Source organism: Schistocerca serialis, chromosome 5 (genome assembly GCF_023864345.2).
Source record: "Schistocerca serialis cubense isolate TAMUIC-IGC-003099 chromosome 5, iqSchSeri2.2, whole genome shotgun sequence".
Taxonomy (NCBI): Eukaryota; Metazoa; Arthropoda; class Insecta; order Orthoptera; family Acrididae; genus Schistocerca; species Schistocerca serialis.
Window position 1 is genome coordinate 628,755,846 of NC_064642.1, and position 16,484 is coordinate 628,772,329.

At 38.3% G+C, this 16,484-nt stretch overlaps 1 protein-coding gene across 1 annotated transcript in view; it reads right to left on the minus strand.

Annotated features, from left to right (window-relative positions):
• The window catches only part of LOC126481124 (uncharacterized), a 102,302-nt gene that overhangs the window by 61,728 nt on the left and 24,090 nt on the right, over positions 1 to 16,484 (minus strand). Inside the window, exon 4 of the mRNA XM_050104661.1 lies at positions 14,534 to 14,715. Coding sequence (XP_049960618.1) covers positions 14,534 to 14,715 — 182 coding nt within the window. The remainder of the gene's footprint in view (positions 1 to 14,533; positions 14,716 to 16,484) is intronic.

Genomic DNA, 16,484 nt, shown 5'->3' on the forward strand with positions numbered 1-16,484 from the left:
GTGGACTATAATTAATTCTCACAACCCCTATGGGAGTGGTATGTAGGGCGATTCTAGTATATTCCTAAAGTATTCAAAGCCAGTTCCTAAAACTTTGTATGTAGTCTTTCTCAGGATATTTTACATTTATCTTCAGGAGTCTGTCAGTTTAGTTTCTTCAGCATCCACGATACACTCGCATGAGTCAAACAAAGCTATCAGTATTCGTGCTGCCCTATCTATGTTCAAAATACCCAATTAGTCCTATCTGGTACAGATCCCATACACATAACAATATTCTAGAATGGGCCGCACGAGTGTTTTGTAAGCAATTGCCTTTGTAGACCAACTGCATTTCCCCAGTATTCTATCAATAAACTGAAGTCTACCAACTGCTTTACTCGCAACTGAGCCTATGTGATCATTCCTTCATAGGTATACAAACAAAGTGTTACATCTGGGTCTTTGTACAAGTTTACTAATTCCAATTGCAACTCACTGATATTACAGACATAGGACACAATCTTTTTGTCCTCAGAGTCTTTTGCGGTGGCATGTCTAAATGAAATCTTCTCAGTTTACAAGCCGTGTCACATCGAACAAAACACTAGCTTTCAATAGCTGTCTCCACCACCACCACCACCACCACCACCACCACCACCACCACCACGAGTTAAAAATCACTGGTTGCTGTGGCTAGCACAGTGTTCTGCCAATATAGATGTAACGATGGCATTTGGAACTTCCCAGAGAGGGCTGAAGTGACATGTGGGAGGCATATTGGGCAGCTCTTAGCAGCTCCATACCCCTGTGGGACCGAGCCCTGTTATGTGGCATGAGTGTCCAGTGCCACATTTGAAACTGTCGCTCTCATGTCCCTATAAGCATCAAGACTACATGTTTGCTCAATGTCCAAAGCACGTACCCATGCACTTCTAAATGTATAACCCTAGATCTCTTAATAAAATTGTTGCTGAAATACACCTCATAAAGCTGCAGAAGAGGTCAAGTTAGCTGCATTCCTTCCATACTGTGGAGCAACTTCTAGAAAGGTAGAATGCATGCTGAAGAGACATGGACCGAGACATGATCTAGCCTGCCTCCGAGATGAGAGATGTTATGCCCTCTGGACAGCTCCAAAAGTTGTCAGTTTTACTACTTTAAATGTAACTGAATGTCTTAAATATCACTTCCAATCAGCATTACGTTCTCCTTGAATCCATGTGGACCTCAAAATGTGTAGAGTACCTGCATTGCTAGATTGCATGTACTGCAAGGTATTCACACTGTTTATCACACACACGTACCATAAGAAATGAAACCATGACAGTAAAACTCGTTACACCACAGTTACTGACTGTGGCTTGACGAAACATACAAATTTCTGATGTAAAAATTGCAAGAAGAATAGCTTCTAAAAGGAAAAAGAACGAGATGCAAACTATTAAGAATAACGTTAAACAACACAGTAATGTTGTCATTTTCACTCATGAACTATAACATTCATTTTGAGCCACAATCCTATCCTGCATATTAAAGTGCGCGTCATATATGTTGGCGGCCGAGTTTAGGTTTGTTCTGCGCATCTGACGTCACAAAACACAGTCAGCCAATGAACAGAGAACGACGTTGCCAGATCTCGACTGCAGAGCAGAGCACGGACGAGTGTCTTCAGTTTTAGAAACGTTCAGCCATAAATAAAGTAATAGAACAAAAGCAATGTCTTGATAGCAGATTTTCTTTTATAGAAAGTTTGGAAAAAGCATTCTTTATACCAACTGCTTCATGTTCTATTAATTAATTAAACCAAACAAGCAATAAGTCTTCCAATTCAGGCGATAGCAAGGAAAGGTGTTTGTATCAATCTCACGAACCGCTTTTTCGCAATAAAGAACAGCGGTAATTGTTTATTTCCTATTGTACTTCGATGAAGTGTGAGTAATTCATAATCATACCAACAGTGTTTGTCAGTATTTTGCATGACCTGTTAGATACCTTGTGGTGTTACATTGTATGACGAGTTGCGGTAGCGTAACGGTTAAGGCGTTGGGTTAGTAAGCGAAAGGTGTAAAGTTCAAACCTTGTGCGGTGCGTAATATTTTCTTTATTTAAAAACAATATCGAAGTGTCTTACTTCACGAATTTTATTCATTTGAATGCAATTTTTTGAAGTTTCTAGTGCTTTGTCTCTTCATTAACCCTTTCGCTGCTGCAGACACGTGCTCCCCGCATTCCGCGCTGTGCGCGATTTTGTCATCACTGCAATGCTCGCCTGTGCAGACACATGGTGTTCTCACTGCTTTGACACACTTATCATTGGATTTCACTAAAACTATTTGGCCCAAAAATTAGAGTTTTACACATCATCTTAACTGACACCTTCCCCCCATAAATGACTTAATTTTGTTTCGATGTTCAACCCAGTTATTGTGCAGCATTAAATATAGTAAACCATTGCACGAAATTTTGAAAGAGTTTGCAGAGGTAAATGTCCATAGAGTATACTTTCCGTATGGTCGATTTTAGTTGCCACAATGTTGAGAATGAAATGTGGACAAAATACCTAAATTTCATATAAAATTTACTGTGTAACAATATCTCATTTAATTTAAGTACCACATAGGTGTCGTATGTAATATTGAGAAATATTCCATCTTTCGCGACTGCAACAAAAGTGTGTCTGCACAGGCGAGCAGTGCAGTGACAAAATCGCGCACAGCGCGGAATGCAGGGAGCACGTCTCTGTACCAGCGAAAGGCTTAATGCGGCCGTGGTGGCATTACTTCATGAACTGCGCGTTCTCCCCTAAACGTAAGCTTGCGAACTATGCTATACTGTGGTGCTGCTTCTCTTGGCGCGTGCGTCGTGTGCAACTGGCAACACAGCAATCTCCCGCGTCTGGGTGGGCATGCGGGAGCCGCCAATATAAAAGAATTGAACTATAGTGCAATGTAACACACTCATAATATATAAAAACGAGAAATTTGCCTGCAGTGCAATAGGTTGTTAAATCCAAATCTTACATATTTTTTGTGGAACATCACTCAACAGCAGTAAAACATTTTACACTCACAAGCGATCAGTAGTAGCTGACATTTTCGACAAAGTGCAAGGATGCGCAGCACCGCTTCCACAGCCACTGCTGGGCCCCAGAGAACTGATGCAGGCAGCATTCAGGAGCAGACAGTCTGCCAAAAAATCTTTGGCAAAAATATTACTGGACGCATCAGTTGTTACTGTTTATCAGGAAGTGAAATATATTGTAGTTGTGCTATCATTACACTAAAGATTTCATCACTTAGACAAAAGGCCCTATATAAATGCATGCAATGAACAGTTTAAAAGCTGAAGAAAACATATGGTGACAAGCAGCTGCAAGTCTGCTTAGAAGAAGAACAGGGCCCAACATCATGGAGATGAGACAAAGAGCTGCATACAAAGAGTTTGAGCAAGTGCCAGCTGTGAATCCAAATGACAGAAGCCAACAAAATCTCAAACTTTAAAGCAGTCACATAAGATACGTAACAAGCTTTTCTAGTAAAGGATGTCAACAAACAAGGAATTCATTAAGAGGGGTCAGCACATCAAGGAAATCCAAGGGAAAGAGTGACCAGAAGTATGGCATATTCCCAAATGTGATCCGTACAGTAGTTATGAAATATCACCACAACCTTGCATCTCATACACCAGGTAGTGAGACAAGAGATACAGGATTTTATGGCAACCAAAACTGGACAAGTAAGGAGGCATGAATGTTGACCATATAGAATGTTGAATACACCAGTCAAATGTGTCAGGAATAATGGACTCTGCCAACTCTGACTTAAGCTGCAGCCATCACACAACCATCCAGCTCCCAACCAATGCTGGTACTGCCAGTTTTTCTGCCAATTATAATACCCACACAGAAGAATAGACATTTGGAGGAAAGGCGGGTTTTCAACAACTAATAAAGCACCAGATGTCAACTGTCACAAAATTTCTGTTCATGCCAGTCAACCACAGTTGATTATATTTAACTTTTAGGACAAGCTCATCGCTGTGCCCTGGACATGGTCACTCCTGAATGTGACCCAGCTCTCCAATGTCACTGTATAGGGATACCAGCCACTCACTGAAGGTCACAAACAGGTGATATGTCTAGCTGACAGGAACATGTACAGCAGGTGTAACTGTCAATGACAGAACACAGACCTTCAAGTTTGTTGTTTTAACAGAATGCAGTCTCAGATGGGAGTTCTTGCAAGCATCACAAGCAGTCATACTGCTGCAGAGCATACCTCCAGATCAATAATGCTATTCCAACAAGCACACAGAACAATGACTGCTCTGGGAAGTTGTTTGATGTTGAAAACATTATCCCGCTGTCAACAAACTGAAATCCAGTCATCAATTGACGTGCTCAGCTGAACTGTTAAGCTTTTGTCAATTGCAAAAAGCTGCTCGGGCTCGCAAAAGGAATCTATACATCAGCAACAATCATAAGCATTGCAGCAGAAACAGTCCATGAAAGACAGCTTAGTGCCATCAACAAGAAACCTTGTTACACTACCACCACAGACACCATAGGAGATGAAGCTATAAACCAATTGCCATTAGGATCTGGCCTGACTGAGGAAACACTGTCGGTAATTGTCAGTCATTCTACGACAGTTTTCGAATCCTTTTAGATCTGGAGTGGAGAAAAGACATACAAAACAGCCTATGATAAAACACTACCAACTCTGACAGATCACCCACCAATCAGCAAGTGCTCTTACAGGGTGTCGCCAAATAATCGAGGAGTAAGTGGAAAAGATGCTGCAGGATTACCTCAATGAATCTTCAAGGACTCTTTGGTCCTCGCTTGTTCTTGTGAAGAATGGCACATGGCATTTCTGCACCTACTACCAATGACTGAACAAAATCAGGAAGAAAGTTATCTACCCATTGCTACGCATTAATGTGCTTCGAAAGGAGCTTGTATTTCTCAGCTATGGACAGGCAACAGGCAAACAGAGGTTAATATGGCTGACAGGGAAAAGATTGCCTTCATAGCACCTGATGGCCTCAGAGTTTTAAATTATACTGTTTGGACTGTGTAATACTCCAGGTACCTTAGTGTGCATGACAAAACCTGCTTTGATACCGTAAAAGGGTGAACTGCCTTTGCTATCAACACAGTCACATTTTTGGAGACATTTGAAACCATCTAAGTCATCTGACAGCCATGAAATATTGAGACTCTAGGCCTCTATATGCACCCAGGAAAGTGCATCTTCATCACACAAGAAAGTAATATCTTAGGTTAGCTAGTGAATGGCAGTAAAGTACATCCTCATCAAGAGAAAATAAGAGTAGTTACATTTTTCAACTCTTGGCACTAACAAGTTCTTTGAATGGGCTCATGCTACCACGAATCCATATAGGACTTTCGTACCGAGGTATGTCCATAGTACGAACTATTGCAGGGTGGTGCCAAATTTTCCCCTCAATAAGGAGCAAGAAAGATCTTTCCTTGATCTGAAGAAGGCACTATCATCTCACGTTATACCACTGTATGACGAGAATTCCAAGAGGAAATTTCTCACCGAAGCTAACAGCTATAAGACAAATGTAGTTCTAGTATATATTCAGGATGGTCTGAAAAGGTGCTGGATCACCATTCTCCATGCTGTCTGACTAAGCTGAAAGATTCTTTGGGTTGATTGGCAGGACAGGCATTGAGGATTCAGGAATATGACATCATAGTGATACACAAAAACAGATGCAAACAAGATCGCCAACTGCCTTTCAAGGAATCCTGTGGTGAAGCACAGTAAGAAAAACTTCAGTCCAACTGGACAGAAACATTTGCTCATCATCCAAGCTCATCTACAGTCAGCTAGCAATGTCATGAGCAGATCTGCAGGCACTGTGGCATAGCTGTGAGCAACACTGGTTGGAATGGGTTACCAGTTCACCCCCAACCAACAGCAATTATTTATTTACTATTTATCTTTTCCGGCATATTCTCGAAATTTCTGTTTTAATCTTTGTATATTTTGGAATATTGGTTGTATAAATGGCAGCAATCTCTGCCTAAGAGTTGAGTTCAGGTTCTCTTCTGGCTGTGTGTTAAAGTTTATAAGAAATGTGCTTTCAGTGCTCAGTGTTGTACTTCATTGACAAGCCTACTTTTGGATATGAACTTTAGGGTTGTTAGGTTAGCACAATATTATGGTCATGTGGGGGCTTGTCTTGTATTTACATGAAACCAAACTGTCTCCTAAGTGTGAGGACAGAACCTGTGCACTTACTGCCATAGGTACCACCACCACCACCACCACCACCACCACCACCACCACCACAACAACAACAACAACAACAACAGCCTCTCACTAGATAAGACACTTCTCAATTTTTTGTCTCTTAACTGATAAATATAACCTCAGGATAAAAGATGGTTACTGTAATTTTTGTAATGTGAAACACTATCAATGCCTGTTTGATTCCTTTTTACTTTTGAGTTCACTGTTTATAGTCTGATAAAGTAGTCCTGTATAACATATCTTATGAGGGGAAAATACGTTTATCTTAAAATGAAACTGTATGTAAAAGAAGGTATTATCAGAAGAGAATAATTGAGACTTCCTGGCAGATTAAAACTGTGTTCCGGACCGAGACTCGAACTTGGGACCTTTGTCTTTCTCCGGCAAGTGCTCTACCAACTGAGCTATCCAAGCACAACTCACGCCCCGTCCTCACAGCTTTACTTCTGCCAGTACTCTCCTACCTTCCAAACTTTACAGAAGCTCTAATGCGAGCCAGGTGGGAAAAATTAATGCAACAGACTGAATCTGACAACGGAATTGACTTTGCAACATGCTCTTGTGCATATTACTTCATCTTGCCAATGGATTTTTTTATTGGTTGGAGTGGTAATATTTGGGATACTAATACATAAAGATGTGATGAGAAGTTTTCAGTATTTTGTAAGATATTCTGTGAAAAAGAATTTACCAGATGAACTTTTGTGCATGTCAGTAAATAAATTTGAGACAATTGCTGGTCAGGAGGCAAAATGTGTAATACCACAAATAGAAACTCGTAAAAGTAGAAGGAACACACTATTTAGCTTATAGGACTAATTATTCCTTCATCAGGGAAAGAAAGAAGGAAAGGTTACGTTAGGTTTGAACAGAAAGGATGGTCACTCAGACCAACTAATGAGACACTCATCTGTAGTGAGGATGAGGGAAGGCAAAGAAGAAGAAAATGAAAACTAATGTGAGGGAAAATTTAGTAGAATATTGCCTATATTATCTAACTACTTGTTTTGATTTACATTCTTTAAATTCTAGTACATTGTAGAATCCACAGATTAATGACATAGCAAGGCTTTTGGATAATGTAACGAACATTTTGGCTACAAGCCACTTAGAATGATCCTGTCTTAGGTATTCATGTTCAACTTCTAAAATAATCTGTGTTTCATTTTGCAAGATACACAAACTTTTTACTGAGCTGCACTTTAAACACTCCTTCCACTAGAAAATTATCAGGTCAGTCCAAAGCCTCTTGAGGGATGACAATGATCAGTTTCAATGAGCAGAATGAGTATGATGAGTATGATGAGAAGTTTTCAGTATTTTGTAAGATATTCTGTGAAAAAGAATTTACCAGATGAACTTTTGTGCATGTCAGTAAATAAATTTGAGACAATTGCTGGTCAGGAGGCAAAATGTGTAATACCACAAATAGAAACTCGTAAAAGTAGAAGGAACACACTATTTAGCTTATAGGACTAATTATTCCTTCATCAGGGAAAGAAAGAAGGAAAGGTTACGTTAGGTTTGAACAGAAAGGATGGTCACTCAGACCAACTAATGAGACACTCATCTGTAGTGAGGATGAGGGAAGGCAAAGAAGAAGAAAATGAAAACTAATGTGAGGGAAAATTTAGTAGAATATTGCCTATATTATCTAACTACTTGTTTTGATTTACATTCTTTAAATTCTAGTACATTGTAGAATCCACAGATTAATGACATAGCAAGGCTTTTGGATAATGTAACGAACATTTTGGCTACAAGCCACTTAGAATGATCCTGTCTTAGGTATTCATGTTCAACTTCTAAAATAATCTGTGTTTCATTTTGCAAGATACACAAACTTTTTACTGAGCTGCACTTTAAACACTCCTTCCACTAGAAAATTATCAGGTCAGTCCAAAGCCTCTTGAGGGATGACAATGATCAGTTTCAATGAGCAGAATGAGTATGATGAGTATGATGAGAAGTTTTCAGTATTTTGTAAGATATTCTGTGAAAAAGAATTTACCAGATGAACTTTTGTGCATGTCAGTAAATAAATTTGAGACAATTGCTGGTCAGGAGGCAAAATGTGTAATACCACAAATAGAAACTCGTAAAAGTAGAAGGAACACACTATTTAGCTTATAGGACTAATTATTCCTTCATCAGGGAAAGAAAGAAGGAAAGGTTACGTTAGGTTTGAACAGAAAGGATGGTCACTCAGACCAACTAATGAGACACTCATCTGTAGTGAGGATGAGGGAAGGCAAAGAAGAAGAAAATGAAAACTAATGTGAGGGAAAATTTAGTAGAATATTGCCTATATTATCTAACTACTTGTTTTGATTTACATTCTTTAAATTCTAGTACATTGTAGAATCCACAGATTAATGACATAGCAAGGCTTTTGGATAATGTAACGAACATTTTGGCTACAAGCCACTTAGAATGATCCTGTCTTAGGTATTCATGTTCAACTTCTAAAATAATCTGTGTTTCATTTTGCAAGATACACAAACTTTTTACTGAGCTGCACTTTAAACACTCCTTCCACTAGAAAATTATCAGGTCAGTCCAAAGCCTCTTGAGGGATGACAATGATCAGTTTCAATGAGCAGAATGAGTATTGTTATCAGGGGCAGCTGCAAGCACTAGCTGTTCTGAGTAGGGCATTCCCTGTGCCACTATCACCTGAAAACAAGATCTACCTGTGGACTGCAAGATAAGGAGTTGGGTTTGTTAGCATGCAGTACATATGGTCTCCATGCTTTAACTTGCAGGTGTTAGAAGTCTGCTAAAGTTTCACTGTGAACAAGATGGTACTCAACATGATGTATAAGTCGTGTGAAGTAATGTGAAACCCTCCTAACTGATATCAGTAATATCATCTAAATACTGTGTGGTAAGTGGAGTTACTTATGTGTGAAGAACTAGTTTAAATGACAGTTTGCTGAAAACCACTACATGGCAAGTAATAATGACAACTTTGATTGCAGTAATTTAAAAGGCAACTTTACCACTTTATCTGAACTTTGACACCAGCCGTCTCTGGAAGACAGTTGTCATGAATGAGATAGTATAGATCAACTTCAGGCCTATTACAGTGAGTTAAAGGACTTTGTCATGAGTGTGATTTTATCATTTTGTACAAAGGTGTTTTTCTTTCCTTTACAGAAGGAGCAGGACAAGATGCAGGATTCAGGCAAGCCATCTCAAAGCGGCATTTAGTAGTAAGTCATGGGGACACTAACATTTTTTGTTAATGATGACTGGTTTCAGTTTGAATAGCAGTGTGTCTTAGAAGTGAAGATCTGCTAGTCAGACCAAAACCAGCCATCAGTAATTGGAAAGCAAGTTTTTCCCCCATTTCATTGGAAGGGGAGCTGTGAACATCATCAGGCTGAAGAATTGGATAAAAACTGTTTTGTCATCAAAATCTTCTCTGATACGACTGACTACCTGTCAGTTTTCTTTCCATACCAACAGCATATATTCCAGAAAGATTAATAATGCGAAACCCAACTTATACTATTCTAACGCTTCATAATGAAAGCTTTAGATCAAGGCAGTAAGGTACATGCAGTATTTCTTGATTTCCGAAAATCATTTGAGTACCACATCTATGCTTATCGTCTAAGGTACAATCATTTGCTGTATCAAGTGAAATTTGTCACTGGATTGAGGAGTTTTTGGTAGGTGGGACACAGCAGATTATCTTGGATGGAGTGTCATCATCAGATGTAGAAGTAACTTCAGGTGTGCCTCCAAGGAAGAGTGTTGGGACCCTTGCTGTTCGTGTGTCATATAAATGACCCTGCAGACAATAGTAACCTCAGACTTTTTGCAGATGATGCAGTTATCTGTAATTAAGTACTGTAAGTATTGTCCAAAAGAAGATGCACAAATGTTCAGCCAGATCTTGTCAGATCTCAAAATGGTTCAAAGATGGGCGACTTGTTTTATATGATCATAAATGTAAACCTGTGCACTTCACAAAACTATAATATCATCGAGTCACAGTTGAAATATGCCAACTCATACAAATATCTGGATGTAATGCTTTGTTGGGATATGAAACTGAATGATCACATAGGCTAAATTGTAGGTAAAGCAGTTGATAGACTCCAGTTTATTAGTAAATACAGGCAAAGTGCAATGAGTGTACAAAGGAGATTGCTTACAAATAAATGTTGCGACTCATTCTAGAATAGGGCATTCCATGTCAAATCAACACAATTTTGGGAGGTTTTCAGAATTGATGTCTCAGATTTTCATGATTTTTGGTATGGAGCAACATATCATAGACTTATGAAAAAATACCAAATTTCAGTTATACAGCGCAATTATTTTTGAAGTTATTAATTTTTAAAGATTTAAATTTTTTTGAAAAAAATTCATATTTCGGCACCTTTAGATGCCTATAGGCTGGCAATCAGTGATGATATAAACCTGGGAGTGGTCTCATTTTAAAGCTATTGAGTGGGGCTTTAATATGATATGCCACAATATAGGCGTTGCAATTTTTAAAAAATTGAAAATTTTTTAATTTAAATTTCTGAAACAGTGGCAATTTCAAAAATTCCAAAAAAATTATCAAATATAGTTTGTAATGTCTTAATACATATAGACAAATTCTATCATGGGATCTCAATGGGATCAGGAGATACAGGGCTTCAGAAATACACGTGTTTTGTAAATAATGTACCAAATTAGTAAAATTTTATTTCTGAATTACTAATTTTGCTATGCAGTGTGCAGGACACTTAATAAAATGCATTGATTACTTTATAGTGTACCATGTTTGGAATCCTCTCCCTTTCACATAGTGGAAGCTGATTGGTCAAGCAGACAAGACCACTCATTCATAGCCAGTGTAGCATCAGAGTTGCTTGTATGAAGTTCATTTGATGTTTCCTGTGATAGTGTACGTTTAGAACACAACCCATATCTTGGCCACTGCACTTTTCCTAACTAATTTCTCACTGTTTATCACTTGCAGGATGGATACCACTGACACGATAGTAAAAATGGATTGTTTTAATCCTTTCAATAAGCCTAACCACTCCCATGCAAGAAAAGGTTTGAGACACGTTACTTCATGGATGTGTGACTTGATTCCAGGAACACGTTAGTTATCGAAGGTCTGTGACAGTTGTAGGAAGCAGCTGACAAAATTGAAAAATGAAAAACATAGCGAAATTTCCGCTGGAACTAGCAACATATATGAAGAAAGTCAGTCTGATACTGAAATTGAAGAAGCTATTGATATGCCATTTTCAAATGAATATGAAGCTGAGTTCTCTTAACAGCTCTCTTTTAGAGATGGGACAGTCGCCTGTAGACAAAAAGAGAATTCAATCCAAAATTTACTCTATTGAGAAGGCCAATAGAGTCTATGTGGCTGTCAAGAGAAAACTGCTAGTGAATGCATCTAGTGATGATGAGAATGGTGATTCACAAGATGAGTTCTTAACACATGTAAAGAAGGTGTACAACAGCTTCACTAGTAGGAAGAAGCAGCTTCAACTGCTGAGTCTTCTGCCTGACAGCTGGAGTGTGAGAAAAGTAATGCAGGAATTTTCGGCCTCTAACTACTTAGTTCGACAAGCCAAGATGTTGGGTAGGGGTGGGGAAAGAAGTGCATCTTGACACCAGGAAAAAGTATGTCAAATCATACCATTCATACTGTTAAAGGATTTTTTTACAAGTGACGAAATGAGCAGAGTGATGCCAGGGATGAAGGACTTTATATCAGTGAAAGACGACAGCACAGGTGGTAAAGAACATGTTTCAAAAAGGTTGATGCTTAATAATTTAAAAGAAGTGTATATAGCTTTCAAAGAAAAATTCCCCAACTGTAAAAGTGGGATTTTCTAAGTTTGCAGAACTTAGGCCTAAAAATCGTGTGCTAGCAGGCCAGAGTGGAACACACTCAGTGTGTGTGCACCACTCATCAGAATGTGAAGCTTATGTTTGAAAATACAAGAATGAATTCAATGAAGGATGGCAAAATTAGAACATACAAGGACTGCCTGCAAATGACGGTTTGCAGCCGACCATCTTCTCTTCAAAGTGTGTTTCATGTCCATGAACCAAAAGGATTAGAGAACTTTTGTAAAAAACATATGAAGACAATGCAATTGAGTGTTACATACAGACAGTGGATCTCTGTGGATTGATGTAACTTTGAAATAATTCAAAATTAAGTGAATTTGTTGAAGTATTTTGTGACAACTTCCTGTCCTACTTAGTCATAACTTCACAGAAAAGGAACAGAGTGCATTTCTGAGACATACCAAGGAAAATCTTCTGGAATGTGAAATGGCTGTCATTTGTGACGTTTCTGAGAATTATTCAATCGTTTTGCAAGATGAGGCACAATCAAATCATTGGTCAAATAGTCAGGTAACCATTCACCCTTTTGTGGTTTATTTTAAAGAGAAAGAAGTCAAACATTTAAATTGTGTATAATATCAGACTGCCTCAACCACAAGACTACAGCCATCTACCTGTTCCAGACAAAGTTGATGGAATATCTGAAATGCAAGTTTCAAAAACCTGTCAAAAAATTATTCTATTTTTCCAATGGCTCTGCGGCCCAATTAAAAAAAAAACTTTATTAACTTGTGTAATCACAAGCAAGATTTTGGAGCCGAGGCTGAAGGGCATTTTTCAGCAACAGCACATGGCAAAGGGCCATGCAATGGGCTGGAGGCCACAGTAAAAAGACTAGCAGCCAGAGCGAGCCTACAAAGACCGTATAAGGACCAAATTATGGACGCAAGGCAACTGTTTGAATGGTCACATCGGAACATATCTAACACAGACTTTGTATTTGTGACCCTTGAAGAATACATTAAAACTGAAGAACAACTGGCCAATCGGTACAATACTGCTGTAACTATATCGGGCATCCTGAAATTTCGTGCCTTCATACCTCTCAAATGTGGAACCAAAGTAAATGTGAAATTATTTTCTTCTGCAGTTGTTTCAAGCATATTTCATGTCGTAAAGGACATACAGCAGATATCATTTGCAGATATTAGTGGGTATGTAACATCAATCTATGGTGACACTTGGTGGTTGAGTTTTGTTCTGGATAAAGATGAAGATTGCAGTAAAGTGCAAGTTGCATTCCTCCATCCTTCAGGTACATCACCCTCATTTATATATCCCATACCACCAGATACACTGTGGATCCCTTTTGCAAACATGATATGCAAGGTGAACCCCGTCACACAGACTGGCCGAACATACAGTTTACCAGACAGTGAAATGAAGTGAACAAATGTGTGGGTATCTTCCAATGACTGAAGTCGGCTAGCCTGTCAGCAAGTTCGAGTTCATTGCCTGGGATTCCGACATGACCGACAGACAAACATCACTGAACATCTGGACCATTCCAGGGCATAGATGGACTCCTGGATGGTCGCTATCAAAGGATGATGAAAGTAGCACTGGTCAATAGCTTGTAGCCTGCTCAAGGAGTCAGTACACAGGAGAAACAACTCACCTGGGTGTGAGCAGATGTGCTCGAGCCCGAGATATGGCCGTCAGCTCTGCAGTGAAAACACTGCAGCCATGTGCAATAAAGTGGTTTGCAAAGTGTAGATGTAGATCTGTTCCAGCACTCACCATTTGGATGCCCTGATACCTAATGCAGCCCTTCTAAATCCTGGATATCTGGGACAAAGCTACATCTGAATCAGTGCAATATGGCATTGTTAGACACTCAGTTGTTTAAGTGATCAAGATTACCTCCAAGACAAAAAGCCAATAGGAATTATGTCCCAAAACTTCAAACTACTAGAATGAACATTGATCAGCTGCCTCACTGCATAACAATACTAACAAAGTCCAGAGATTTACAGCTTCTCCATTCATCTTAGTTATTTAACAATGACAACACAAAATTTTAGAAAAACACTCAAGTCCATCAGATTTAGACAAAGTTTTAAAAACATTCGTTGAATCTCACAAGAACAGCAGCACCAAGTAACAGTTTCAAATCTTAATGAACATGACATTGTTAAGTGTCTAATATTTTCCAGATTTGTAATTTAATGTCAGTCATTAAATCTCCTGCCACAAATACTTTTCCAGAATTTTTGGAACTTTACATACTTACACTACACTGGTGTACAAAGTGTTGTGTTGTGTTATTATCAAGTTTTCCTTGTACCTCAACTATGTCCTTTTACACTACCACTGTGTTCGCAATTTTACTTCACATTTACTTCAACTGCACTAACAGGCAACTATTTTGTATTTATACTCACTAGGCTTTCTGTTGTCCTTTGAATCAAGGTTCGAATTTGATGTATTTCCAATTATATCAAGAGAAACATTGTATGCTGATATTCCAAGAACAGCAGGGGGTACCTCATTTTTTCCTTGCTTCCTTATGATTTTGGCTGCAAGCCTTGCCTGCCTTTCAGCTCGCCATTTTGCGACCTGTAATCTGAAAAAGAAGTTATTAGTTAGTTTTCCAAAAACTTACAGCTCTATGGTGTTTACCTACACATTCTGAAAGCTAACTACAGTTTGTAATTCAGTACTTAATAGTTGGTGGATTCTGTCACCAATTTCTTAGTATACAAAAATGTGTCAGTTAGCAAGCGATAAGCTTTATTGCAATTGTTCAGACTATTTCAATTGAATTAACTGTATGAATTCAATTTTGACTTTCTAACCCAAGTAAAGCTTTCGAAGTATGTAGAAAGCATTGTGACAAAATCCTTTAAGCCCCTTTTACCTACAGCCTATGGATCAGTACCAACACAAAAGAGAAAAAGACATTTGTTCTTTCCACTTAACAACATACACTTTGCAATCTTTGCTAACTTTCTCATTCCAATCATCTTTTTCCATCTGTTCATCAGCTTTCACTACAGTTTGACAGAGTGGTCAGTCTAGACCTGAAGTAGACACTATGCAGGACAAATTATAAACTCATGTACACATCTTACATAGAATTACAATAAGAATAAAAATTATTAGGTACTGCGTAACTGTTTTGGTGTGTTCAATACATTTATTTTGAGACAGGTCATCAGTAACTCCCATGTCACACACAGCCAGAGAAAGACTGTCAAATCCCACATTTGTTATCTAATGGCAAAATGAAGAACCAAAAACCTGCAGATATGGGCTGATGGAACAAAGAAGCCACCTCAGGAAATTTATCCTCACTGTAACTTAATTTGCCCAGTTATAATTCAAAAGTAAATTGTGTATTTGAAACTAACAGCTAGTTTTTATATTTTAAATTTTAGATACACCATATGCTGTCTACAATAATAGTAATACTAGTTCATTTTCTACAGAGTTACCAGAGAAAGAAAATTCTGTGCATTTACGTCAATATTCTGCAAAATAATGTGGAGTTTATGGCAGAAGGCCTTCCCACTGAACCAGATTAGTGTCTATTCCCATTCCATTCACTTACAGAGTGTGAGGTGGACTGCTTAAAAGCCTCTGTGAGCATGGTAATTAGTTTTAACTTTGTATAAAATCTCCTCAGTGTTCAAACTATGTTAAATTGAAGCTTTAACTGGGTTCCTGCATGGCCATTGTGGTTTTAGATAAAAATTTTGCATGAACATTCGGACATGTTTTTTGGTAACATTGGTAGAGTTCTGCAATCACAAATTTAATACTTCCAAAGGCACTTTCAAAAGTGCACCCCCTGAATTTTCAGCAACTTTGAGACATAGTACATCCAAGAGTATTTCCTTGAAATAAACGAAACTAGGCCATCTTGTACAACTCTTTGCATCCTCTTAAGCAAAATAAGAAACATTTCTTAAGCAATTTTCATATTAATAATTTGAAGCAAAGTCGGATGGAAAAAACAGACGCTTGAAAAAGATGGGGAGTGTAGCTTTTTATATCTCCAGAAGTAATTGTGGGATAAATGTGAAACTCTCCACATAATAACTTAACAAGAGATGTTAGAATAAAATATTTAATTCTCCTACTGCTTTCCAATAGTTTACAAACTGATGGCAAAGTCAATGATTCTTGAAAAAACACAAAAAAATGGGCATTTTAGCCCACTTTTAGACAACAGATAACCTTGTTCATTCTTTTAACCCAGTTTCATTAGAAAGAACGCATTCTAAACTACTTACAAAACTAGAGATGATCCTGCACTGAGAGCATGTAATGCCCTGAAAAAAGGTGGAGTTGCACTGTAAATACACCCACAGTCTTTTTTTGTTTTGTTTT